Source organism: Ranitomeya imitator, chromosome 7 (genome assembly GCF_032444005.1).
Source record: "Ranitomeya imitator isolate aRanImi1 chromosome 7, aRanImi1.pri, whole genome shotgun sequence".
NCBI classification, from domain to species: domain Eukaryota; kingdom Metazoa; phylum Chordata; class Amphibia; order Anura; family Dendrobatidae; genus Ranitomeya; species Ranitomeya imitator.
Window position 1 is genome coordinate 99,424,571 of NC_091288.1, and position 26,731 is coordinate 99,451,301.

The 26,731-nt window shown below is 46.4% G+C and overlaps 1 protein-coding gene across 5 annotated transcripts in view; it reads left to right on the forward strand.

Moving 5' to 3' along the window:
* ADAM23 (ADAM metallopeptidase domain 23) overlaps positions 1 to 26,731 on the forward strand; it is a 401,035-nt gene that overhangs the window by 96,825 nt on the left and 277,479 nt on the right. For all 5 annotated transcript variants that reach the window (XR_011314664.1, XM_069733684.1, XM_069733681.1 and 2 more), the window contains exon 4: positions 17,301 to 17,364. Coding sequence is in view for 4 of the 5 variants with exons in the window: in XM_069733684.1 (XP_069589785.1) it covers positions 17,301 to 17,364 (64 nt within the window). In the remaining variant the exon portion in view is untranslated. The remainder of the gene's footprint in view (positions 1 to 17,300; positions 17,365 to 26,731) is intronic.

The window sequence follows — 26,731 nt, forward strand, 5'->3', positions numbered from 1 at the left end:
GTCTGTTCTGCAAAAAAAACACAAAGTAAATAAAGTTCAGCAAACACTCCACTTTACAGTTGTGTAGGCCACATTATCTCATATTAAAGTCTAGTCCACACTTTAGAAAATTAGTGTTTCTTATACCTGTTAGGAGCTGTTCAGGAATAAGCACACTAAGCCCTTAGTACTTTTCTGCCTATCTTTATCAGTCTACCAAGATTAAGAAGGCAGGGAGTAAGGCATGTGGTCGTGGGCGTGGAGCAGGGAGAGGACATGGGGATTCTGTGCCTGCTGCAGGCACCGGTGACTCATCATCCCCCAGTTTCAGCAGGGAACAGTCCTTCATGCGCAGCTTTGTAGGAGATCGCCATACCCTGCTCCTGCGGGAGGAACAAGTTGAAGCCGTTGTGCGGATGGTTGGCAGCTAACGCATCGACTTCAATTAGTACCACATCCTCTCAGGCACAGAGCACTGGAGAGCACCCATCTGTCTCTTCACCGCCTGCCAAATTGCCCAGGCAGTCAGAGAGCCCAGGACAGGAGCCATCTCTACTTCTGTTCTCTTGGCTTGGAAAGAGAGTTCCAGCCAAGCAGCATTGGAGAAATGGAAGAAGAGGCAGTATGCAGTGATGCCCAACAGCTTTGTATCTCTGACTCTGAAGAGGCGGGTGGGCCAATGCCTCCGGTCACCACACCGCAGTACGCATCTGATGATGAGACTCAGGTGCCACTTTCTGGTGCGTACTGTGCTGCCGAGACTACCCAGGAGAAACAGTTGGTGGAAGAGGGTAGTGTAGATGATGAGGTCCTTGACCCATCATGGCGTGAGGTACAGGAAGGTGGTGGGAGCAGCTCTGAGGAAGAGATTCCCCGAATGGCCCAAAGAGGGAGAGGGAGGGGGAAGACTGCGTTGCCTGTAGCCTCCACTTCGGCACCCATTAAGAGCATGCCTCTTCTAAAAGCCAAAACGGGTGCTCCCAAGACTTGCAGTGTCTGGTCCTTTTTTGCCAGCTGTCAATGTTTCTGCATTGGTTCAGTTCGCTCTTGGATCTTTCTGGTGACCTGTCTACTCCAGCAGAAGCTAAGTTCCTGATAGTATCTAATTCGTTCATTGTTTTCTTCTCCAGCTGGATATCATGATTTTGTCTTGCTAGCTGGAAGCTCTGGGATGCAGAGTGGCATCTCCGCACCGTTAGTCGGTGCGGAGGTCTTTTTGCACACTCTGCGTGGTCTTTTGTAGTTCTTTGTGCTGATCGCAAAGCTACCTTTCCTATCCTCTGTCTGTTTAGTAAGTCTGGCCTCCCTTTGCTGAGACCTGTTTCATTTCTGCGTTTGTGACTTTCATCTTTACTCACAGTCAATATATGTGAGGGGCTGCCTTTTCCTTTGGGGAATTTCTCTGAGGCAAGGTAGGCTTTATTTTCTATCTCTAGGGCTAGCTAGCTCTTAGGCTGTGACGAGGCGCCTAGGGAGCGTCAGGAGCGCTCCACGGCTATTTCTAGTGTGTGTGATAGGATTAGGGATTGCGGTCAGCAGAGCTCCCACATCCCAGAGCTTGTCCTGTGTGAGTTTTAACTATCAGGTCATTCAGGGTGCTCCTAACCACCAGGTCATAACTCAGTCCACTCCTCCGGGAAAGCTGCCTCACAGGGATCACCAACTTGCCTGGACGGCATATCCTAGTCAGTTCAGACCCACCGAAGGACGGTAGCTTCCCCAACATAGACCATCCAGAATCAGAGTCTTACTGTGCGCTATTCAGGGATCCGGTCCTACACCCAGAACTTCCCAACACACCAGCATGACCTCTTCAGGACTCCAACTCCCAGGACTTCCAACACATGAACCGCACATGTGACCTGTCCAGGTGCTATTCAGGACCTCGTCTAACACCCCAGGCACATGACCTGTCCAGGTACTATTCAGGACCTCGTCCAACACCCCAGGCATATAACCTGTCCAGATGCTATTCAGGACATCAGTCCAATACCCCAGGCATATGACCTGTCCAGGTGCTATTCAGGACGTTAGTCCAACACCCCAGGCCACTAGCAAGTCCAAAGCCCCACCATGTACTCTTCAAGACTCCTACTCCCAGAAAATCCAACACAAGTTGTTTAGTGTGCTCTTCAGGACTCCTACACCCAGGAAATCCAACACATCAGTATGTGCTAATCAGGAATCCTACTCCCAGGAAATCCAACACATACTTCCAGGACCTTCACCATTCAGGTCCAAACACTGGAACCACACAGGAACATGTGACCCACACCCTGGTCACATTATATACCCTTAACCACTCCCCTGGATGGGAGTGTTAGTGTGTGGCTAGTTTGTCCCACCCATCTCACATAACTAGCCTATTAAGTCTCCCTTGCAACTACACCATACATATACACACTCTTGAGGGACTACAGGTCCCAGAACAACAACATTGCATCAGACTTACCACGCAGACTCCCTCTGCGACACATATCGGCCACTCACAAGTCTGCCAATCACCGTTTCACCACCAATATAACAACAGATATGCCTCCATGCACATCCCAAGGAGCACTCACAATGCCCCCTAGCTGCCACAGGGGTCACTGCATCACAATGGTAGGCATGCAACTACTGGAATGGCTGTGATTGGCTGCTGGAATGATGTCATGATGCACTATAATAGTCGCTGCCGCCATTTTGGGTTCACTCTGCTGTGAATTCAGTTAGGGACAGGATGCTGTGTTCTGACTGAGGGCCAATTTAGTGATAGTGATTTGCTTCATTGTGCTTTACCCAGGCTAATTTAGCAACCGCTGTGTGAGACCCTTGGTTTTGCCTTGCAGCGCTGTTCATAGCTGTCTGCCAGGTCTCTGTGTGAGTGCAGCTCAGGCTGTTGTCTGTTCTACAGCCACCGCTGGTTGTAGTCAGCTCATCGTGCGTCACCGAATCATACTGTTCAATTGTCCTTTTGTGCATTAGTGCTGCCTGCAGCACATTTTGCCTGTTTTTCTCCTATTAGTGGGTTTCCATCCGTATCCTGCTAGATTGTGGAAAAACACTATATAGGATTACATAGAGGAGCTTTTTTTGGCCTTGCAGCGCTGTTCACGGCTGTCTGCACAGTCTGTGTGTGAGTGCAGCTCATTCTGTAGTCTGTTCTGCCGCCACAGCCGGTGGTAGTCAGCTCAGGGTGCGTCACTGCCTCATACTGTTCCATTGTCCTTTTTTCAATTAGTGCTGCCTGTTGCACATTTGTTCAAATTTATCCTATTACTGGGTTTCCATCCGTATTCTGCTGGATTGTGGAAAAATTCTATATAGGATTACATAGAGGAGCTTTTGTTGGCCTTGCAGCGCCGTTCACGGCTGTCTGCATGGTCTGTGCGTGAGTGCAGCTCACCCTGTAGTCTGTTCTGCAAAAAAAACACAAAGTAAATAAAGTTCAGCAAACACTCCACTTTACAGTTGTGTAGGCCACATTATCTCATATTAAAGTCTAGTCCACACTTTAGAAAATTAGTGTTTCTTATACCTGTTAGGAGCTGTTCAGGAATAAGCACACTAAGCCCTTAGTACTTTTCTGCCTATCTTTATCAGTCTACCAAGATTAAGAAGGCAGGGAGTAAGGCATGTGGTCGTGGGCGTGGAGCAGGGAGAGGACATGGGGATTCTGTGCCTGCTGCAGGCACCGGTGACTCATCATCCCCCAGTTTCAGCAGGGAACAGTCCTTCATGCGCAGCTTTGTAGGAGATCGCCATACCCTGCTCCTGCGGGAGGAACAAGTTGAAGCCGTTGTGCGGATGGTTGGCAGCTAACGCATCGACTTCAATTAGTACCACATCCTCTCAGGCACAGAGCACTGGAGAGCACCCATCTGTCTCTTCACCGCCTGCCAAATTGCCCAGGCAGTCAGAGAGCCCAGGACAGGAGCCATCTCTACTTCTGTTCTCTTGGCTTGGAAAGAGAGTTCCAGCCAAGCAGCATTGGAGAAATGGAAGAAGAGGCAGTATGCAGTGATGCCCAACAGCTTTGTATCTCTGACTCTGAAGAGGCGGGTGGGCCAATGCCTCCGGTCACCACACCGCAGTACGCATCTGATGATGAGACTCAGGTGCCACTTTCTGGTGCGTACTGTGCTGCCGAGACTACCCAGGAGAAACAGTTGGTGGAAGAGGGTAGTGTAGATGATGAGGTCCTTGACCCATCATGGCGTGAGGTACAGGAAGGTGGTGGGAGCAGCTCTGAGGAAGAGATTCCCCGAATGGCCCAAAGAGGGAGAGGGAGGGGGAAGACTGCGTTGCCTGTAGCCTCCACTTCGGCACCCATTAAGAGCATGCCTCTTCTAAAAGCCAAAACGGGTGCTCCCAAGACTTGCAGTGTCTGGTCCTTTTTTGACACAGTTGCAGATGAAATTTGCTTTGTCAAATGCAAGCTGTGTCATCAGAAAGTCAAAAGAGGGAAAAGTGTCAGCAACCTCAATACCACAAATATGTGGAAACGTGCGGACCAAGCACGTGGTGGAGTTGCAAAAACACATTGAAGACCTAGGCCAACCAACAGTGGCATCTACCACCTCTTCACTTCGGGTTGTAGCCTCTTCCTACAGCTCACACACAGCTGGTTCGGCTTCCTCACAGGATCGACATGGAAGAACCTCTGGCACTGTTGTCCATAGACCCAGTGTAATTTCACCCACAGCACCACATTCACAGTCATCCTCACACTGCCTGCCCAGTCTACAGCCATCAGTAGCACAGGCATGGGAGAAAAGGCAGCCATTCTCAGCAAACCACCCCCGAGCACAGGCTCTGAATGCTGGCATTGCAAAACTACTGTCTCCTGGTGGAGACTGACACCTTCCGTAACTTAATGGCATTGGCAGTCCCACAATACAACGTGCCCAGCCGCTTTTATTTCAGCAGGCAAGCCGTCCCTGCCCTGCAAAAGCATGTGGAGGGAAACATTAAACATGCGCTACTAAACGCCGTCAGTAGCAAGGTCCACCTCACCACCGATGCATGGACCAGTCACCATGGACAGGGACGATACCTTTCCCTCAATGCCCATTGGGTCAATGTTGTGGAGCCGGGTACAGATCTTGCGAGTGGCGCTTTACGTGTTCTGCCAACTCCAAGGATTGCAGGAATCCAGTCTGTACACATTGCCTCCTCCTCATACTTCAGTTCCTCTCAATCATCGCTGCAGGAGCCGTCACGGTCTACCTCCACCTTGACCCGTGAACGCTTACCTGTTACGACCAATATGAGCGCATCCGTGGCCAAACGTCAACAGGCCATACTGAAATTAATTTCTTTGGGGAATCAACGCCACACAGCGCAGGAGCTCTGGAATGCCATCAAGCAGGAGAGCCAGGCATGGTAGTGTGTGACAATGGCCAAAATCTGGTGGCAGCTCTGGCCCTAGGCAACCTCACTCACATCCCATGTCTGGCACATGTGCTCAACTTGGTCATGCAGAGTTTTTTGAGGGACTATCCGGATCTTGATGCACTGCTGCACAAGGTCCGCCTAGAGTGCGCTCACTTGCGGCGTTCCAGCATGGCAAGATCGCGCCTTGCAGATCTGCAGCGCTTCCGGAACATCGCATCATATGTGACCTACCCACCAGGTGGAATTCAACGTTACATACAGTACAGACCAAAAGTTTGGACACACCTTCTCATTTCAAGATTTTTCTGTATTTTGATGACTATGAAAATTGTAAATTCACACTGAAAGCATCAAAACTATAAATTAACACATGTGGAATTATATACTTAACAAAAAAATGTGAAACAACTGAAAATATGTGTTATAATCTAGGTTCTTCAAAGTAGCCACCTTTTGCTTTGATGACTGCTTTGCACACTCTTGGCATTCTCTTGATGAGCTTCAAGAGGTAGTCACCGGAAATAGTTTTCACTTCACAGGTGTGCCCTGTCAGGTTTAATAAGTGGGATTTCTTGCCTTATAAATGGGGTTGGGACCATTAGTTGTGTTGAGCAGAAGTCTGGTGGATACACAACTGATAGTCCTACTGAATAGACTGTTAGAATTTGTATTATGGCAAGAAAAAAACAGCTAAGTAAAGAAAAACGAGTGGCCATCATTACTTTAAGAAAAGAAGGTCAGTCAGTCCCAAAAATTGGTAAAACTTTGAAAGTGTCCCCAAAGGAAGACCAAGAGTCACCTCTGCTTCTGAGGATAAGTTTATCCAAGTCACCAGCCTCAGAAATCACAGGTTAACAGCAGCTCAGATTAGAGACCAGGTCAATACCACACAGAGTTCTAGCAGCAGACACATCTCTACAACAACTGTTAAGAGGAGACTTTGTGCAGCAGACCTTCATGGTAAAATAGCTGCTAGGAAACCACTGCTAAGGACAGCCAACAAGGAGAAGAGACTTGTTTGGGCTAAAGAACACAAGGAATGGACATTAGACTAGTGGAAATCTGTGCTTTGGTCTGATGAGTCAAAATTTGAGATCTTTGGTTTCAACCACTGTGTGTTTGTGCGACGCAGAAAAGGTGAACGGATGGACTCTACATGCCTGGTTCCCACCGTGAAGCATGGAGGAGGAGGTGTCATGGTGTGGGGGTGCTTTGCTGGTGACACTGTTGGGGATTTATTCAAAACTGAAGGCATACTGAACCAGCATGGCTACCACAGCATCTTGCAGCGGCATGCTATTCCACCCGGTTTGCGTTTAGTTGGATCATCATTTATTTTTCAACAGGACAATGACCCCAAACACACCTCCAGGCTGTGTAAGGGCTTTGACCAAGAAGGAGAGTGATGGGGTGCTACGCCAGATGACCTGGCCTCCACAGTCACCAGACCTGAACCTAATCAAGATGGTTTGGGGTGAGCTGGACCGCACAGTGAAGGCAAAAGGGCCAACAAGCGCTAAGCATCTCCGGGGACCCCTTCAAGATTGTTGGAAGACCATTCACGGTGACTACCTCTTGAAGCTCATCAAGAGAATACCAAGCAGTCATCAAAGCAAAAGGTGGCTACTAGAATATAAGACATATTTTCAGTTGTTTCACACTTTTTGTTAAGTATATAATTCCACATGTGTTAATTCATAGTTTTGATGCCTTCAGTGTGAATTAACAATTTTCATAGTCATGAAAATACAGAAAAATCTTTAAATGAGAAGGTGTGTCCAAACTTTTGGTTTGTACTGTATGTTGTGTGAGCAGCAGCCAGCAGTAACGGAGTATCAGCTGCATCAGGCACAAAGAAGTCGCACTGCGCGCCGTTCAGACTTCACAACCACTGAGTGGGCCACTATGAAGGACATCTGCCTTGTTTTGCGTGCCTTCGATGATTCCACGCGGATGGCGAGTGCAGATGATGCACTAGTCAGCATGACTGTCCCCCTTATCTGCCTGCTTGAAAGAAAACTGCAAACGCTAAAGGATGAGGTTATGGAAGAGGTGGAGGATGAGGAGTCACAAATGCCATCTGCTTCTGGACAGTCTGCGCGACGTGGTTCCTCACAAAGGCCTAGGCAGGGGACACTTTGTGAGGAGGATGAGGAGGAGTCAATGGAGGAGGAAGACATCTTTACAGAGGAGGTAGTTACACAATGCTCCAGTAGTCAGTATGTAGAGCGAAGGTGGGGTGATGCAGAGCAGGCAGAGATGACGCCTCAAGCAGGGGACAGCGTTTCTTGGCCAGTTGGCAGTCTGCAGCACATGGTTGATTTCATGCTGCTGAGAAACGACCGCCGCATCGCCCACATTCTCAACATGGCTGATTATTGGGTGTACACCCTCCTAGACCGGGACAACTTACAAAGCCTCATAACACCGTTGAACCGAGAGTGTAAAATGCGGGAGTACCAAGACACACTGGTGCATTCCATCATCTTCTCCAGTCCAACTGAGAGCAGTGCTGCTAGTGCTTTACAAAGCAGCTCAGTGCGTCGAGGCAGTGGAGGTAGCTCAGCACAAACAGGGAGCAGAAGCAGTGCCTCAGCACAAGGCAAGACCAGTATGGCCCAACTGTGGCAAACTTTTGTGTGCCCGCCACAAATGTCTACACCATCACAGACGGCTCCAGTCAGCAGGAGGAAACGTTTCCGTCAGATGGTGACAGACTACATGTCTTGCCCTCTCAGTGTACTCCCAGACGGCTCTTCCCCCTTCAAGTTTTGGGTCTCTAAGCTGGATACATGGCCAGAGCTTAGCCAGTATGCATTGGAGGTGCTGGCTTGCCCTGCTGCTAGTGTATTATCGGAACGCATCTTTAGTGCCACAGGTGGTGTACTAACAGACCGACGCATGCGACTATCCTCCGATAACATTGACCGGCTTACTTTTCTGAAAATGAACAAGGCCTGGATCTCGCAGGAATTTGCCACTCCTCTTCCAGATTAACTACTTGGTTGGCAACAGTATCCTGGTCTCCTGTTGTGTTCATGTTTCTACCACCTGAACTGTAATCCCTGGGCTCCAACACTGCCAGTTGCTGCTCAGAAGTGCCGTCTGCACAGTCAACACATGACCCAGTGTTATTGGGTTTCAGTAACGTCAGCTGATCCCCTGCTGTGTGTCCGGCAATTGCTCCTGCTTCCTCCACACTCACTCTACTACAGAAATTAAAGGGAACTTATCCCCCCCCCAGGCGTTTGTAACTGAAAGAGCCACCTTGTGCAGCACAAATGCTGCACCAGGAAAAGGTGGCTCTTTTACTTTTGCTCCTTGCACATGCTGAACTTAACACCTATAAAATATGTGTCCCCTCATACCGTGAAACCGTCATGGAGTTGGGACTTTCCTTCGTAATGAGACGCAGCACAGCCGCCATTCATACCCCCTTGGTGCTTGGTGCCGCCCCCTCAGTGTTGGTTGAACCTGTCCCGAAGGCTGCGCTGTTATGGTAAACCTTGAGCATGCGCAGTTAGCGCTGCCCGTCTTCTGACATCATTTGATGTCAGTCTGACTGCTCCTGTGCGGTCGTGCTGCCCGAGATCCCGCCCCACAGTGTCTTCTGATTTATTCGTACTGCGGGGCTGGGATGCAGGCCATGCACGTTGTTTGAATCTGTCCCATAGCCAGTGCTGTTATGTTAAACCTTGGGCATGCGCAGTTAGCGCTGCCCGTCTTCTGACATCATTTGGTGTCAGGCTGACTGTGCCTGTGCGGCCGCGCTGCCAGAGATCCCGCCTCGCAGTGTCTTCTGATTTATTCACACTGCGGGACTGGGATCTGGCTGGGTGCACGATACGAGGGGACCCCTTTTTATAAGTGTTTAGTTCTGCGTTTGCAAGGAGCATAATTAAAAGAGCCACCGTTTCCTTGTGCAGCATTAGTGCTGTACAAGGTGGCTCTTTCAGTTACAAATGCCTGGGGGGGGTTAAAGGTTCCCTTTCAACTTGCTCCAATTAGGCCTCAACCTACACTCTGCTTCTCCTGCATTCCCTGGGCTCCAACACTGCCAGTTGCTGCCCGGAAGTGCCGTTTGCACAGTCAACAGTTGCTCCTCTGTTATTGGGGTTCAGTAACGCCAGCTGATCCCCTGCTGTGTGTGCGGCAATAACTCAAGTCTGCTCCTCCTGCTGTCCCTGGGCTCCAACACCGCCAGTTCCTGCCCGAACGTGCTGTCTGCACAGTCAACAGTTGCTCCTCTGTTATAGGGGTTCAGTAACGCCAGCTGCTCCCTTGCTGTGTGTGCGGCAATAACTCAAGTCTGATCCTCCTGCTGTCCCTGGGCTCCAACACCGCCAGTTGCTGCCCGGAAGTGCTGTCTGCACAGTCAACACTTGCCGTGTTATTGGGTTTCAGTAACATCAGCTGATCGCCAGCTGTGTATCCGGCAATGTGTCCTGCGACCGCAACGCTGACACAACATCAGATATTAAACTGCCTCGAGTGCAGGCTTTGGCCTACACTCTGCTCCTCCTGCTGTCTCTGGGCTCCAACACTGCCAGTTGCTGCCCGGAAGTGCCGTTTGCACAGTCAACACTTGCTGCCATCTTATTGGGGTTCAGTAATGCCAGCTGCTCCCCTGCTGTGTGTGTGGCAATGTGTCCTGCGACCGCCATGCTGACACAACAACAGATATTCAACTGCTTCGAGTGCAGGCTTCGGCCTACACTCTGCTCCTCCTGCTGTCCCTGGGCTACAACACCGCCAGTTGCTGCCCGGAAGTGCCGTTTGCACGGTCAACACTTGCTGCCGTGTTATTGGTGTTCAGTAACGTCAGCTGCTCCCCTGCTGTGTATCCGGCAATGTGTCCTGCGACCTCCACGCTGACACTAAAACAGAAATTAAAGTTAACCTGTCCCCCCCCCAGGCGTTTGTAACTTAAAGAGCCATCTTGTGCAGCACTAATGCTGCATTTGGACAAGGTGGCTCTTTTAGTTATTCTCCTTGCACACGCTGAACTAAACACTTATAAAATGTGTCCCCTCATACCTTCAAACCGTCCCTGAGGTGGGACTTTCCTTCTTAATGAGACGCAGCACAGCTGTCATTCATACCCCCTTGGCGCCGGGCGCTACCTCCTCAGCGTTGTTTGAATCTGTCCCGGATCCAGCGCTGTTATGTTATCCCTTGACCATGCGCAGTTAGCGCTGCCCATCTTCAGACATCATTTGTTGTCAGGCTGGCTGCGCCTGTGCGGCCACCCTGCCTGAGATCACGCCCTGCAGTGTCTTATTTATTCACACTGTGGGCCTGGGACACGGCACAGTCTGAAGAAGGCAGAAGGAGATGAGTGAGAGGCCAAGATATGCACTGCACATGCCCATGATTCCCAGGCTCGCAGTGTGAATAAATCTGAAGACACTGTGGGCCTGGGATTCATGGGCATGCGCAGCGCATATCTTGGCCTCTCACTCATCTCCTTCCGCCTTCTTCAGACTGTGCCGCATCACGGCCGTGGCATGCGATTTGGGATGAGCTGACACGGCACAGTCTGAAGAAGGTGGAAGGAGATGAGTGAGAGGCAAAGATATGCACTGCGCATGCCCATGAATTCCTGGCCCGCAGTGTGAATAAATCAGAAGACACTGCGGGGTGGGATCTCTGGCAGGGCGGCTGCACAGGTGCAGCCAGCTTGACAACAAATGATGTCTGAAGACGGGCAGCGCTAACTGCGCATAGCCAAGGGATAACATAACAGCGCAGGCTCCGGGACAGATTCAAACAATGCTGAGGAGGCGGCGCACAGCACCAAGGGGGTGTGAATGACGGCTGTGCTGTGTCTCATTAAGAAAGAAAGTCCCACCTCGGGACGGTTTCAGGGTATGAGGGGACACGTTTTATAAGTGTTAACTTCAGCGTGTGCAAGGAGCATAATTAAAACAGCCACCTTTTCCTTGTGCAGCATTAGTGGTTCCCTTTCAACTTGCTCCAATTAGGCCTCAGCCTATACTCTGCTTCTCCTGCATTCCCTGGGCTCCAACATTGGCAATTGCTGCTCAGAAGTGTCTTTGGCACGGGTACTCCCTCATGCCCAGCCCGGTTCCAGCACGCCAGCTGTTTCCGGGTAGTGTCAAGGTCACTTTGCCTCCAGTACATTGTCCTGTCGTGTTGCGGTCTGGTTAGCCGACTCTATGGTGCCTGCAGTTTAGGTGCTTCCTACGTGGGCTGCGGGAACTGGCAATGAAGGCTGGTACCATTGTGCCAATAGGACAAGCTCCCCCTGTAGGACTGTGGGTTTTCGGTAACTACGGCGGCTCGCGGCCTAGCAATTTTTTTTTCCTGTGGACCTTCTGCTGCCTATCTGAGTTCCAGTACCATTAGCTGGTTCTTAGGAACACAAGCTTGAATAGGTCCCACTGGTTCCAGTACCGTCAGCTGGTTCCGGGCCAAGCCTTTGGCTTAGGTGCCTCCTTCTGGGTATCCTGAGTTCCACCAACGTTAGGTGTTCCTTGGTAGTGCTTTCTGGCATGGGTACCTCCTGCTTAGTAACCGGGTTCCAGTAACGTCAGCTGGTCCTCGGTTTTTCCATTGGCTCTTATACCTTCGGCTAGCCATCCGGGTTCCAGGACCATCAGCTGGTTCTCGGCAGTGTCTTTTGCTCTTGTACCTTCTGCTCCCCATCCTGGTTCCAGTACCGTCAGCTGGTTCCAGGCTGAGCCTTTGGCTTAGGTGCTTCCTTCTGGGTATCCGAGTTCCACCAACGTCAGGTGGTCCTTGGTAGTGCTTTCTGGCACGGGTACCTCCTACTTAGTAACCGGGTTCCAGTAATGTCAGCTGGTCCTCGGTTGTTCCATTGGCTCTTGTACCTTCGGCTAGACATCTGGGTTCCAGTACCGTCAGCTGGTTGTCGGCAGTGTCTTTTGCTCTTGAACCTTCTGCTCCCCATCCTGGTTCCAGTACCATCAGCTGGTTCCGGGCAGAGCCTTTGGCTTAGGTGCCTCCTTCTGGGTATCCGAGTTCCACCAATGTCAGGTGGTCCTTGGTAGTGCTTTCTGGCACGGGTACCTCCTACTTAGTAACCGTGTTCCAGTAACGTCAGCTGGTCCTCGGTAGTTCCATTGGCTCTTGTACCTTCAGCTAGCCATCCGGGTTCCAGTACCGTCAGCTGGTTCTCTGCAGTGTCTTTTGCTCTTGTACCTTCTGCTCCCCATGCTGGTTCCAGTACCGTCAGCTGGTTCCGGGCAGAGACTTTGGCTTAGGTGCCTCCTTCTTGGTATCCAAGTTCCACCAATGTCAGGTGGTCCTTGGTAGTGCATTTTGGCACGGGTACCTCCTGCTTAGTAACCGGGTTCCAGTAACGTCAGCTGGTCCTCGGGTGTTCCATTGGCTCTTGTACCTTCGGCTAGCCATCCGGGTTCCAGTACTGTCAGCTGGTTCTCGGCAGTGTCTTTTGCTCTTGTACCTTCTGCTCCCCATCCTGGTACCAGTACCGTCAGCTGGTTCCGGGCAGAGCCTTTGGCTTAGGTGCCTCCTTCTGGGTATCCGAGTTCCACCAACATCAGTTGGCCCTTGGTAGTGCTTTCTGGCACGTGTACCTCCTGCTTAGTAACCGGGTTCCAGTACCGTCAGCTGGTCCTCCGTTGTTCCATTGGCTCTTGTACCTTCGGCTAGCCATCCGGGTTCCAGTACCGTCAGCTGGTTCTCGGCAGTGTCTTTTTCTCTTGTACCTTCTGCTTCCCATCCTGGTTCCAGTACCGTCAGCTGGTTCCGGGCAGAGCCTTTGGCTTAGGTGCCTCCTTCTGGGTATCCGAGTTCCACCAACGTCAGGTGGTCCTTGGTAGTGCTTTCTGGCACGCGTACCTCCTGCTTAGTAACCGGGTTCCAGTAACGTCAGCTGGTCCTCAGTGGTTCCATTGGCTCTTGTACCTTCGGCTAGCCATCCGGTTTCCTGTACCGTCAGCTGGTTCTCGGCAGTGTCTTTTGCTCTTGTACCTTCTGCTCCCCATCCTGGTTCCAGTACTGTTAGCTGGTTCCGGGCAGAGCCTTTGGCTTAGGTGCCTCCTTCTGGATATCCGAGTTTCACCAACGTCAGCTTGGTCCTTGGTAGTGCTTTCTGGCATGGGTACCTCCTGCTTAGTAACCGGGTTCCAGTAACGTCAGCTGGTCCTCGGTAGTTCCATTAGCTCGTGTACCTTCGGCTAGCCATTCGGGTTCTAGTACCGTCAGCTGGTTCTCGGCAGTGTCTTTTGCTCTTGTACCTTCTGCTACATTTCCAAGTTCATGACCCTAAAGATGACAACCCTGAAAACCGAGAAGCAGAAGAACAAGAAGCTGCAGAACAAAAAGCAGAAGAACATTAAGCATAAGACTAAAAATCAGAGCAAAAGATATTATCTAAATTATAAGCAGAAGAAGACTAAGCAGTGTATGGGGGTGAGTCCGTTCCTCCTCATGGTGCCCCTGGAAAAAAAACTGCTGCTGCATGCCAAACTGAACGCGGACAAATCCTGTTGTAAATCTTTTGTGACAGGCAGAACAAAAGGTGTAATCTTCAAACTTTTATAGATAACAACTACAGTACAGGAAGGCCTGGCTGTCACAAATAAGAATATGATGAAGAAGAAGATGAAGAATATAAAGAAGTTGATTATATTATGAAGAAGAATAATAGACGAATTAAAAAATTATGAAGAATGTAAAAAAAAAAAAATGATACGAAGAAGGTGAAGAAGAAGAAGATGAATAAGGTGAAGGAGAAGTTGATGAAAAAGATGATGCTGCTGAGGATGATGAAGAAGAAAGTGTGGGAGAAGTTAAAAAGAAGGTGAACAGCATGGAAGTAGTGAAACATAAATATCTGATTAAATATAAAAAATCGTAACATAGTCAATAGCTTTGTAACTCGGAACATCTTAAAAAAAAAATAATTCCTGCTATTCCATTTGATTGGGCTAAACCTCTATGCCTTTAATGTCTCCTTCACCTCCCCCAATACATCCAACATTATTCTTAGTTGTTTTCCTTCATGTAGAATTAACCTACAAGGAAAGAAAGGGTTTATTTTAATTTGGATATTTTTGTCCCATTGACTTGTATTGGTATCGGGTATCGGTATCGGTGATATCCGATACTTTTTGAAAATCGGCCGATCCAATCCGATACCGATACTTTCCGATATCGGAAGGTATCACTCAACACTAGTTCTAACATTTCAGTAAAGCTGCTCAACTCATTTATATTCCTGGAAAACTATTTTTAACGTATACTTATCTAATCCGTGCTTAATCTCAGGTTAATAGCCATTGAAGTATATGCTTTATTGTTAGGTAAAAATACCATTACAGTTAGATGGGATGTACGGAACGCTAAAATGGGAACCTGGATTGTCTAATTATGCAAGCCAATATTTCTACAAACTTGTGTCCAATAATAATAATAATTCACTGAGCTGTGAGAGCTGAATAACTGAATGGTTTCTATTTTAATTCTGTTCCCACCTAATGGATGCTTCGTAGATTGCATCTTTTTTTTAGAGCGCGTAGCTGATGAGAAGAGGTCCAGGTTAGGACAAACTATATACAAACTTGGTCAAAAATATGGGAAATATTTTTTGAAACAAATTACATTTTTGAGTAGACGCAAAAACGTTAAAAATGTGTGTGTACCACCATATCTATTTTTTGAATCATTTCATAAGGGGTTATCTGGTTTTAAAATCTGGTGCCACCTATTTGAGTCAATATTGACCCATTAAAGCACAAACTACATTTGCTGACTTAAGGTACCTTCACATTGAGCGACTTTAGAACGATAACGATAGCGATCCGTGACTTTGCAGCGTCCTGGATAGCGATATCGTTGTGTTTGACACGCAGCAGCGATCAGGATCCTGCTATGAGATCGCTGGTCGGAGCTAGAAGGCCAGAACTTTATTTCGTCGCTGGATCACCCACTGACATTGCTGAATCGGCGTGTGTGACGCCGATTCAGCGATGTCTTCACTTGTAACCAGGGTAAACACCGGGTTACTAAGCGCAGGGCCGCGCTTAGTAACCCGATATTTACCCTGGTTACCATTGTAAATGTAAAAAAAAAAACACTACATACTTACATTCCGGTGTCTGTCGCATCCCTCGCTGTTAGCTTCCCTGCACTGTGTCAGCGCCGGCCGGCCGTAAAGCAGAGCACAGCGGTGACATCACCGCTCTGCTTTACGGCCGGCGCTTACACAGTGCAGGGAAGCTGAAGGCGGGGGACGCTACAGACACCAGAATGTAAGTATGTAGTGTTTTTTTTTTTACATTTACAATGGTAACCAGGGTAAACATCGGGTTACTAAGCGCGGCCCTGCGCTTAGTAACCCGATGTTTACTCTGGTTACCAGGGGACTTCGGCATCGTTGGTCGCTGGAGAGCTGTCTGTGTGACAGCTCTCCAGCGACCACACAACGACGAAACAGCGACGCTGCAGCGATCGGCATCGTTGTCTATATCGCTGCAGAGTCGCTTAATGTGACGGTACCTTTATGTGTCAGGGTTTTTGCACTTCATCAGTACAAAAGCCTTGAGTGTCAAGTTGGCTTTCTCCAGAAGGACAAATGTTACCCCTTGTTGCCATCCAGTTCTATTGTTTTGTACTGATAAGGGGTAAAAAAAAACCCTGAAACACATGTCTGCAATGGAGTTTCTGGTTTGCCTTCCTATCCTAAGTGGTTCGGCAAAGTCATATTAACTTTTAGGCTATGTGCACACGTTCCGCAGTTTTTGCGCGTTTTTTTGTCGGTTTTCCGTGGCAAACACGCTTAAAAAAGCATACATTAAGCATCCCATCATTTTTAATGCACTCCGCAATTTTTGTGCCCATGTTGTGTTTTTTTTTTGTGAAAAAAACCGCAGCATGTTCATTAATTTTGCGGATTTTTTACGGATTTCCCGCTATTTAATGCATTGGGAAGCTCCGGGGAAAAAAAGTAAAAAATCCGCACAAAAACGCGCAAAAAAATCGAGTAAATTGCAAGAAATACGCATGCGGATTTCATGCGGAAAAAGTCTGGTTTTTGTCAGGAAAATTCTGCAAAGATTCCTGACGTGTGCACATTCCCTTAGGATTACTATCTCCTATAGGTGGCACTAGAGTTATTTTCCCCTTTCTCTCTAAAAAGACTATTTGCATATTTCAGTTTTCAAACAAACATTACATGGACTATAAGTCTCCCTACACAATTTTGGTGCTCTCATGTACTGGTGCTGCTGAGAAAGTGAAAAGTTCCTCCTGCTGCAGAGTCACTCATTTCTTACAACTGGCCACTGTAAGTCTCCACATGGGGATGGACACCCTGGGGTCAGATTATGTTGTGGATCCTTATAACAGCAATGCATTGTCACATGTTATAAACCCCTTAAAAAAAAAAGAAAAAAAAGGTCGGGAAAGAGGTGTGCTTGCATTTGTGATGGTTATTTTTTACAATTTAGCAAGTGAAAAAGGAAGTGGCTGTCATAAACAATTAGGGTACGTGCACACAGGGAGTTGTGGAGCGTCTGCAGCAAAAATTCTAAGGCAAATTCAAAACAGCGAAATCTGAACCAAATTGTGCAGATATCACTGCGATTTCACCTGCACAAATGCTGCGAGTATAAAGATTTTGCATTGGCAAGGGTGAAATCCATGGTGCAAATGTGCAGCAGAAATAGTGCAGATGCCAATTCCGTAGTGCTAACTAATCTTACACTATGGGCTTATCTGTAGCACGCCGATGACATTTCATACATTCTCATCCATTACACTGTTACTGTAATACAGAATAGGTTATTTTTTTGAAATTCCCGAAGGAAAACCTTCTGAAATACTTCCTGTGTGCACATACCCCAATGGCTCTTTTTTTGGACAGGTTGTGCATTGTGTGGAATCAATGCAGCTATTGTAAATTCACATACATATCACTTTCTTTCTTGCAGTGGCTTGCTGTCTTCAAATTACGTGGAGATTGAGTTCAATGACGGAAAAGCAAAACTAAATAAGGTAATGCAATACTATTGTCTCAGATTTAGAAAACAATGGCTCCAATTATTCTTTACTATTAGTACATGTGTATACTGATTACAGTATGCAAAATTTGGGTTCATGAAAATTGTTTCACATCCGATAACTGATTCTTATTTTTTATTAGGCCCTGTTTTTAAAAAAAAACACTTCTATTTTTAACCATGGATCTTGTACAAAACGCTTGTGAAATTATGTACAAACGAGATGAACAAGAACATTCTTTATTGTAGCCAAAAACGTACACAATATCGTATGTGAAAGGTTATTGAACATTCATTCTGCAGCTTTTTTGGAAATACATTTTTGTGCCTTTTCCATTTCTCTTCAAAGCTTCTCTTGATACTTTTTCTCTTATAGAAGGCCTGAGGGTCTTCTCTGTGAAGCATCCATCAGTAGTCCCCATCATGTTAATGTTCCATCTATCTTGATATTGTCATTCCAACTCCTTGATATCCCGATGAAATATTCCTCCTTGCTCTTTGCTAACAGCATCAAGGTTTTCAGGTAAGTTCAAAAGGGAAAGTAAAAAATGTAACTTCAAATTCATCAGACAACCCAAGGTTTCGAAAAGTTTCCACAGGTTCTCATCAATGGACTTAAATTTTGGATCTTTGTTGTTACCTAGAAATTTCTTCACGGCTTCTTTAAAAGATTCCCATACCCTTTTCTAAACAGCTTTCATTTTTGTTTTAAACACGTCGTCATTCATAAGTTTCTGAATATCTGGTCTTACAAAACTGCCTTCATTCAGTTAGACTTTGGACAGTGCCTGAAACTTGGTACACATGTACTTAAAAGTCTCTCCTTTCGTTAAAGCTTTCACAGAAGGCTTCATCAGTCCCAGCTTAATGTGAAGTGCCAGGAGAACTTGTGCAACTACAGTGGCATATAAACATTTTGGCACCCCTGGTCAAAATTTCTGTTATCGTGAACAGTTAAGCAAGTTGAAAATGAAATGATCTCTAAAAGGCCTAAAGTTGAAGTTGACACATTACCTTTGTATTTTTTGATATATATATATATATATATATATATATATACCATAGTTTCCGGCGTATAAGATGACTTTTTAACCCCTGAAAATCATCTCAAAAGTCAGGGGTCATCTTATACGCCGGGTACGGCGTGTGCAGGGAGCGGTCCTGTATGGTTCCCAGGATCTGGAGGAGAGGAGACTCTCCTTCAGGCCCTGGGATCCATATTCATGTAAGAAAAAGAATAAAAATAAAAAATACGTCACGTCACGTGGTAGGGTGGTAGACTGAGACAAGGTAGGAGATGTAGGGTGGTGCTGAGCCGCGGATTGCTTTGTGGGTGAAGGTAATAAGTTTATACTGAATTCTGGAGTGGATGGGTAACCAGTGTAATGACTGACACAAGGTAGAGGCATCGTTGTAACGGTTGGGGAGGAATATGATCCTGGCTGCAGCATTCAAGACAGATTGGAGAGGGGAGAGTTTGGTAAGAGGGAGACTGATTAGTAGAGAATTACAATAGTCCAGATGAGAATGGATAAGAGAAACAGTAAGATTTTTTGCAGAGCCGAATGTAAGAAAGGGTTGAATTCTAGAAATGTTTTGAGGTGCAAATGACAAGAGCGAGCCAGTGATCGAGTGATCGGATGTGCGGGGGGGGGGGGGGGAGGGGTGAATGAAAGCTCTGAATCAAGTATGACCCCAAGACAGAGGACGTGTTGCTGGGGAGTAATGGTAGAAGCACACATGGAAATGGCAATGTCGGGCAGTGATAGGTTAGTAGAGGGAGGAAACACAAGGAGTTCAGTTTTTGACAGGTTCAGTTTCAGATAGAGGGAGAGGACATGATGTTGGAGACAGCGTTAGACAATCACTGGTGTTTTCTAAAAAGGCAGTTGTGATATTAGGAGAGGAGGTGTATAATTGGGTGTCATCAGCATAGAGATGGTACTGGAAACCAAATCTGCTGATTTTTTTGTCCAATAACGACAGAATAAAAAGAGAAAAGGAGGGGGCCTAGGACAGATCCTTGAGGAACCCCAACAGTAACGGGAAGATGAGAGGAGGAGCAGCCCGCAAAAGATATAGTGAAGGAGCGGTCAGAGAGATAGGAGGAGAACCAGGAGAGAACGGTGTCCTTGAGGCCAAAGGAGTGGAGCATAGTGAGGAGGAGCTGATGATCCACAGTGTCGAATGCTGCAGAGAGATCTAGGAGAATTAGCATGGAGTAGTGACCATAAGATTTAGCTGTTAGTAGATCATTAGAGACTTTAGTGAGGACAGTTTCAGTAGAGTGTAAAGAGCAGAAACCGGATTGAAGAGGATCAAGAAGAGCGTTAGCTGAGAGATAGCGAATAAGACTGGAGTGGACCAGATGTTCGAGGAGTTTAGAGATGAAGATTAGAGACAGGTCTATAGTTAGCCGCACAGTTTTGGTCGCGGGATGGTTTTTTAAGTAATGGATGTATGATGGCATGCTTAAATGAGGAGGGAAAGATATCGGAAGAGAGAGAGGTTGAATATTTTTGTTTGGTGAGTGGTGACAGCAGGGGAAAGGGACTGGAGGAGATGTGACGGAATAGTGTCACTGGTGCAAGTAGTAAGGCGAGAAAATGTTCGAAGCCTGATCACTTCTTCTGTGACTGGTTCAAAATCGGAGAGTGAGCTAAATGCAGTGGGGGAGGGAGGACAGTGCATGGTATGAGGGGATTGGGAGAAAATTTCCTGTCAGATATGGTCAATTTTTTCTTTGAAGTAATTGGCCAGATCGTCAGCGAAGAGATCCGTGGTTGGGGCCTGCACTCTTGGGTTGAGTAGGGTACTAAAAGTGTCAAAGACAAATTTAGGGTTATTGGATAGTGAGGTCATGAGGGTGTTGAAATAGGTTTGTTAGGAGAGGTGAAGGGCAGTGTTGTATGTTTTAAGCATAAACTTATAATGGATGAAATCTTTGGGTAGATTTGATTTTCTCGACAGGCGTTCGGTGCACCTGGATAACCAGTGTAGGAAACGTGTTTGCAGCGTCTGCCAGGGTTGTCGCGGTCTGTGCCAAGTTATTCTATGTATAGGAGGTGCAGCTTCATCCAGGGCAATTTGCATTGTTTCTTTCTTATGTTTCAGTGCAGAATCAGGACATGAGAGGGAGGACCTAGGGTCCCATGATGACTGCAAGTCCTTCATAAGTTTTTGGGTGTTAGTGGCCTGTATATTTCTGTAAATATGGAAAGTGGGGGTGACCTGAGCAGGATGGCAGTTCTTGATAGAGAATGAAAGAAGATTGTGGTCAGAGAGCAGAAGAGGGGAGTTTGTTAAATCATCCACTGAGCAAAGTCGGTAGAAGACCAAATCGAGGGAGTTTCTGTCTTCATACGTAGGACAGTTAGTAAGCTGCGAAAAGGCCGAAGGAGGAGGTTAGAGATAAAAGGTGAGTAGCAGATGGGGAGAGGGGAAAAGCAGTGGGTATGTTGAAGTCTCCCAGGATGAGGGAAGGGATGTCACAAGTGAGAAAATGTGGAAGCCAGGTGGCAAAGTGATCCAGGAACTGATGGGAGGAGCCTGGAGGACGATACACCATCGCCACTTTCATGGAGAAGAAGATGTAGAGTCTGATGGCATACACCTCCAAAGAAGAGAAGACAAGTGGGGTGCTTAAGAGATAACATGAAAAGTACATTTGGGTGATAGAAGCAGACCAAAGCCTTGTCCGATATTAGGGTATGAGAGAAGTGTAGTCCACCATATGTAAGAGCAGCAGCAGCGGTGGTATTTGACTGCTGGATCCAGGTTTCAGTAAGTGCCAAAAGGTTAAGAGAATCAGAAAAGAAGAAGTCATGGATGAAGGAGAGTTTATTACTCACTGAGCGAAAATTCCAAAGGGCACACTTAAAAGAGACAGAAGACATGCAGAGAATATTAATAAGATTTTAGGGGTTTCTGAGTGTAGCAGTTGAGGGGTTCGACTTGCTTTAACATGAGGGGCCGGGGTTGGGAGAGATATCTCCTGCGACTAGGAGAAGGAGGATAGGAAGAGTGAGCAGGTGGTTAAGTGATTAAGAAATGGTGATGGTTAAGAAAGTGATGGTTAAGTGATTTGTGAGAGCGTTTCTTGTGTTGGATGATGGGACTGAATGGATCTGTGCAGTTTAGTAATGAGAAAAGAGCGTGAGTGCAGTACATAGGAGAGGAGAGGACTGACGGGCCAATATGGATGGAATGTAAAGAGTTAATGCAAGGATGGTGGATGTCAGTAAGTGCAGCAACGATCCAAAACATAAAGCCAAGTCGACCTGTTATTGGCTACAGCAGAACAAACTGAAGGTTCTGGAGTGTCCATCTCAGTCTCCTGACCTCAATATCATTGATCCACTCTGGGGAGATCTCAAGCGCGCAGTTCATGCTAGACAGCCCAGGAATTTACAGGAACTGGAGGCTCTTTGCCAAGAAGAGTGGGAAGTTTTACCGTCTGAGGAAAATAAAGAACCTTATGAACAATTACCACAAAAGACTTCAAGTTGTCATTGATGTTAGAGGGGGTAATACACGGTATTAAGAAATGGGGAATGTGAACTTTTGATCAGTGTCATTGGGATGGTTTGTGTTGTCAATATGATTTAAAAAGAGAAACACAATAGTTTAACCCCTTAATCCCATATGACGTACTATCCCGTCCAGGTGACCTGGGACTTAATTCCCAGTGACGGGATAGTACGTCATATGCGATCGGCCGCGCTCACGGGGGGAGCGCGGCCGATCGCGGCCGGGTGTCAGCTGCCTATCACAGCTGACATCCGGCACTATGTGCCAGGAGCGGTCACGGACCGCTCCCGGCACATTAACCCGCGGCACACTGCGATCAAAGATGATCGCGGTGTGCCGGCGGTGCAGGGAAGCATCGCGCAGGGAGGGGGCTCCCTGCGTGCTTCCCTGAGACAATCGGTACTCGGTGATGTACTCACCGTGTACCGAGCGTCTTCTCCCTGCAGTCCCCGGATCCAAAATGGCCGCGGGGCTGCATCCGGGTCCTGCAGGGAGCACTTCCGGGTCAGGATCAGGCTGCAGCTGCAGCTCTAATCCTGCCCGGCTGTATGTCAGATCACCGATCTGATAGAGTGCTGTGCACACTGTCAGATCGGTGATCTGTGATGTCCCCCCCTGGGACAAAGTGAAAAAAAATTTCCACACGTGTAAAAAAAAATAAAAAAAAAAAAATTCCTAAATAAAGAAGAAAAAAAAAATATTATTCCCATAAATACATTTCTTTATCTAAAAAAAAAACAAAAACAATAAAAGTACACATATTTAGTATCGCCGCGTCCGTAATGACCCGACCTATAAAACTGGCCCACTAGTTAACCCCTTCAGTGAACACCGTAAGAAAAAAAAAAAAAAAACGAGCCAAAAAACAACGCTTTATTATCATAACGCTGAACAAAAAGTGGAATAACACGCGATTAAACAGACGGATATAAATAACCATGGTACCGCTGAAAGCGTCATCTTGTCCCGCAAAAAACGAGCTGCCATATAGCATCATAACCAAAAAAATAAAAAAGTTATAGTCCTCAGAATAAAGCGATGCCAAAATAATTATTTTTTCTATAAAATAGCTTTTATCGTATAAAAGCGCCAAAACATAAAAAAAATGATATAAATGAGGTATCGCTGTAATCGTACTGACCCGAAGAATAAAACTGCTTCATCAATTTTACCAAACGCGGAACGGTATAAACGCCTCCCCCCAAAAGAAATTCATGAATAGCTGGTTTTTGGTCATTCTGCCTCACAAAAAATCGGAATAAAAAGCGATCAAAAACTGTCACGTGTCCGAAAATGTTACCAATAAAAACGTCAACTCGTCCCGCAAAAAACAAGACCTCACATGGGTCTGTGAACCAAAATATGGAAAAATTATAGGTCTCAAAATGTGGAGACGCAAAAACTTTTTTGCTATAAAACGCGTCTTTTAGTGTGTGACGGCTGCCAATCATAAAAATCTGATATAAAAAACGCTATAAAAGTAAATCAAACCCCCCTTCATCACCCCCTTAGTTAGGCTAGGTTCACATTGCGTTAATGGGTTAACGCTAACGGACAGCGTTGCACGGCGAAAATGTCACAATTAACGCCGTGCAACGGGTCCGTTAGCACACCCATTGACAGCAATGTGATTTTCGGGTGTAGCGCATCGCTAGAGCGTGCCATTTTTGGCTCGCGCTAGCAAGGTGCCGTTCTTTTGTGGCGCGCCTCGGACGCTGCTTGCAGCGTCCGCGGCGCGCCCGAGGTCCGATCCCCGATCTTCCAGAGCGGGGACGTTAACGCGACCACTAAACACGACACCTAAAAAGACATTGCGTTAGCGCAATCCGCTAGCGCTAAACGGATTTCCCTAACGCAATGTGAACCTAGCCTTAGGGAAAAATAATATAATTAAAAAAAATGTATTTATTTCCATTTTCCCATTAGGGTTAGGGCTAGGGTTAGGGCTAGGGTTAGGGTTTGGATTACATTTACGGTTGGGATTAGGGTTGGGATTAGAATTAGGGGTGTGTCAGGGTTAGGTGTGTGGTTAGGGTTACAGTTGGGATTAGGGTTAGGGGTGCGTTTGGATTAGGGTTTCAGTTATAATTGGGGGGTTTCCACTGTTTAGGCACATCAAGGGCTCTCCAAACGCGACATGGCGTCCGATCTCAATTCCAGCCAATTCTGCGTTGAAAAAGTAAAACAGAGCTCCTTCCCTTCCGAGCTCTCCCGTGTGCCCAAACAGGGGTTTACCCCAACATATGGGGTATCATCGTACTCGAGACAAATTGGACAACAACTTTTTGGGTCCAAGTTCTCTTGTTATCCTTGGGAAAATAAAAATTTGGGGGGCTAAAAATCATTTTTGTGGGAAAAAAAAGGATTTTTTATTTTCACGGCTCTGCGTTGTAAACTGTAGTGAAACACTTGGGGGTTCAAAGTTTTCACAACACATCTAGATAAGTTCCGTGGGAGGTCTAGTTTCCAATATGAGGTCACTTGTGGGGGGTTTGTACTGTTTGGGTACATCAGGGGCTCTGCAAATCCAACGTGACTCCTGCAGACCAATCCATCTAAGTCTGCATTCCAAATGGCGCTCCTTCCCTTCCGAGCTCTGCCATGCGCCCAAACAGTGGTTCCCCCCCACATATTGGGTATCAGCGTACTCAGGACAAATTGGACAACAACTTTTGGGGTCCAATTTATTCTGTTACCCTTGTAAAAATACAAAGCTGGGGGCTAAAAATCATTTTTGTGAAAAAAAAAAAAGAATTTTTATTTTCACGGCTCTGCGTTATAAACTGTAGTGAAACACTTAGGGGTTCAAAGTTCTCACAACACATCTAGATAAGTTCCTTGGGAGGTCTAGTTTCTAATATTGGGTCACTTGTGGGGGGTTTGTACTGTTTGGGTACATCAGGGGCTCTGCAAATCCAACGTGACTCCTGCAGACCAATCCATCTAAGTCTGCATTCCAAATGGCGCTCCTTCCCTTCCGAGCTCTGCCATGCGCCCAAACAGTGGTTCCCCCCCACATATTGGGTATCAGCGTACTCAGGACAAATTGGACAACAACTTTTGGGGTCCAATTTATTCTGTTACCCTTGTAAAAATACAAAGCTGGCGGCTAAAAAATCATTTTTGTGAAAAAAAAAATAAATTATTTTAACGGCTCTGCGTTATAAACTGTAGTGAAACACTTGGGGGTTCAAAGCTCTCAAAACACATCTAAATAAGTTCCTTAGGGGGTCTAGTTTCCAAAATGGTGTCACTTGTGGGGGGTTTTAATGTTTAGGCACATCAGGGGCTCTCCAAACCAACATGGCGTCCCATCTTAATTCCAGTCAATTTTGCATTGAAAAGTCAAATGGCGCTCCTTCCCTTCCGAGCTCTGCTATGCGACCAAAAAGTGGTTTACCCCCACATATGGGGTATCGTCGGACTCAGGACAAATTGCAGAACAACATTTGTGGTCTAATTTCTTCTCTTACCCTTGGGAAAATAAAAAATTGGTGGCGAAAAGATCATTTTTGTGAAAAAATATGATTTTTTATTTTTACGGCTCTGCATTATAAACTTCTGTGAAGCACTTGTTGGGTCAAAGTGCTCACCACACCTCTAGATAAGTTCCTTAAGGGGTCTACTTTCCAAAATGGTGTCACTTGTGGGGATTTCAATGTTTAGGCACATCAGGGGCTCTCCAAACGCAACATGGCATCCCATCTCAATTCCAGTCAATTTTGCATTGAAAAGTAAAATGGCGCTCCTTCCCTTCTGAGCTCTGCCATACGCCCAAACAATGGTTTACACCCATATATGGGGTATCAGCGTACTCAGGACAAATTGGACAACAATTTTTGAGGTCCAATTTCTTCTCTTACTCTTGGGAAAATAAAAAATTGGGGGCGAAAAGATCATTTTTGTGAAAAAATATGATTTTTTATTTTTACGGCTCTGCATTATAAACTTCTGTGAAGCAATTGGTGGGTCAAAGTGGTCACCACACATCTAGATAAGTTCCTTAGGGTGTCTACTTTCCAAAATGGTGTCACTTGTGTGGGGTTTCAATGTTTAGGCACATGAGGGGCTCTCCAAACGCAACATGGCGTCCCATCTCAATTCCTGTCAATTTTGCATTGAAAAGTCAAATGGCGCTCCTTTCCTTCCGAGCTCTGCCATGCGCCCAAACAGTGGTTTACCCCCACATATGGGGTATCAGCGTACTCAGTACAGATTGTACAACAACGTTTGGCATCCATTTTATCCTGTTACCCTTGGTAAAATAAAACAAATTGGAGCTGAAATACATTTTGTGTGAAATAAAGTTAAATATTCATTTTTATTTAAACATTCCAAAAATTCCTGTGAAACCCCTGAAGGGTTAATAAACTTCTTGAATGTGGTTTTGAGTACCTTGAGAGGTGCAGTTTTTAGAATGGTGTCACACTTGGGTATTTTCTATCATATAGACCCCTCAAAATGACTTCAAATGAGATGTGGTCCCTAAAAAAAAATGGTGTTGTAAAAATGAGAAATTGCTGGTCAACTTTTAACCCTTATAACTCCCTAACAAAAAAAAATTTTGGTTCCAAAATTGTGCTGATGTAAAGTAAACATGTGGGAAATGTTACTTATTAAGTATTTTGCGTGACATATCTCTGTGATTTAAGGGCATACAAATTTAAAGTTGGAAAATTGCGAAATTTTCTAAATTTTCGCCAAATTTCCTTTTTTTTTCACAAATAAACGCAAGTTATATCGAATAAATGTTACCACTAAAATGAAGTACAATATGTCACGAGAAAACAATGTCAGAATCTCCAAGATCCGTTGAAGCGTTCCAGAGTTAT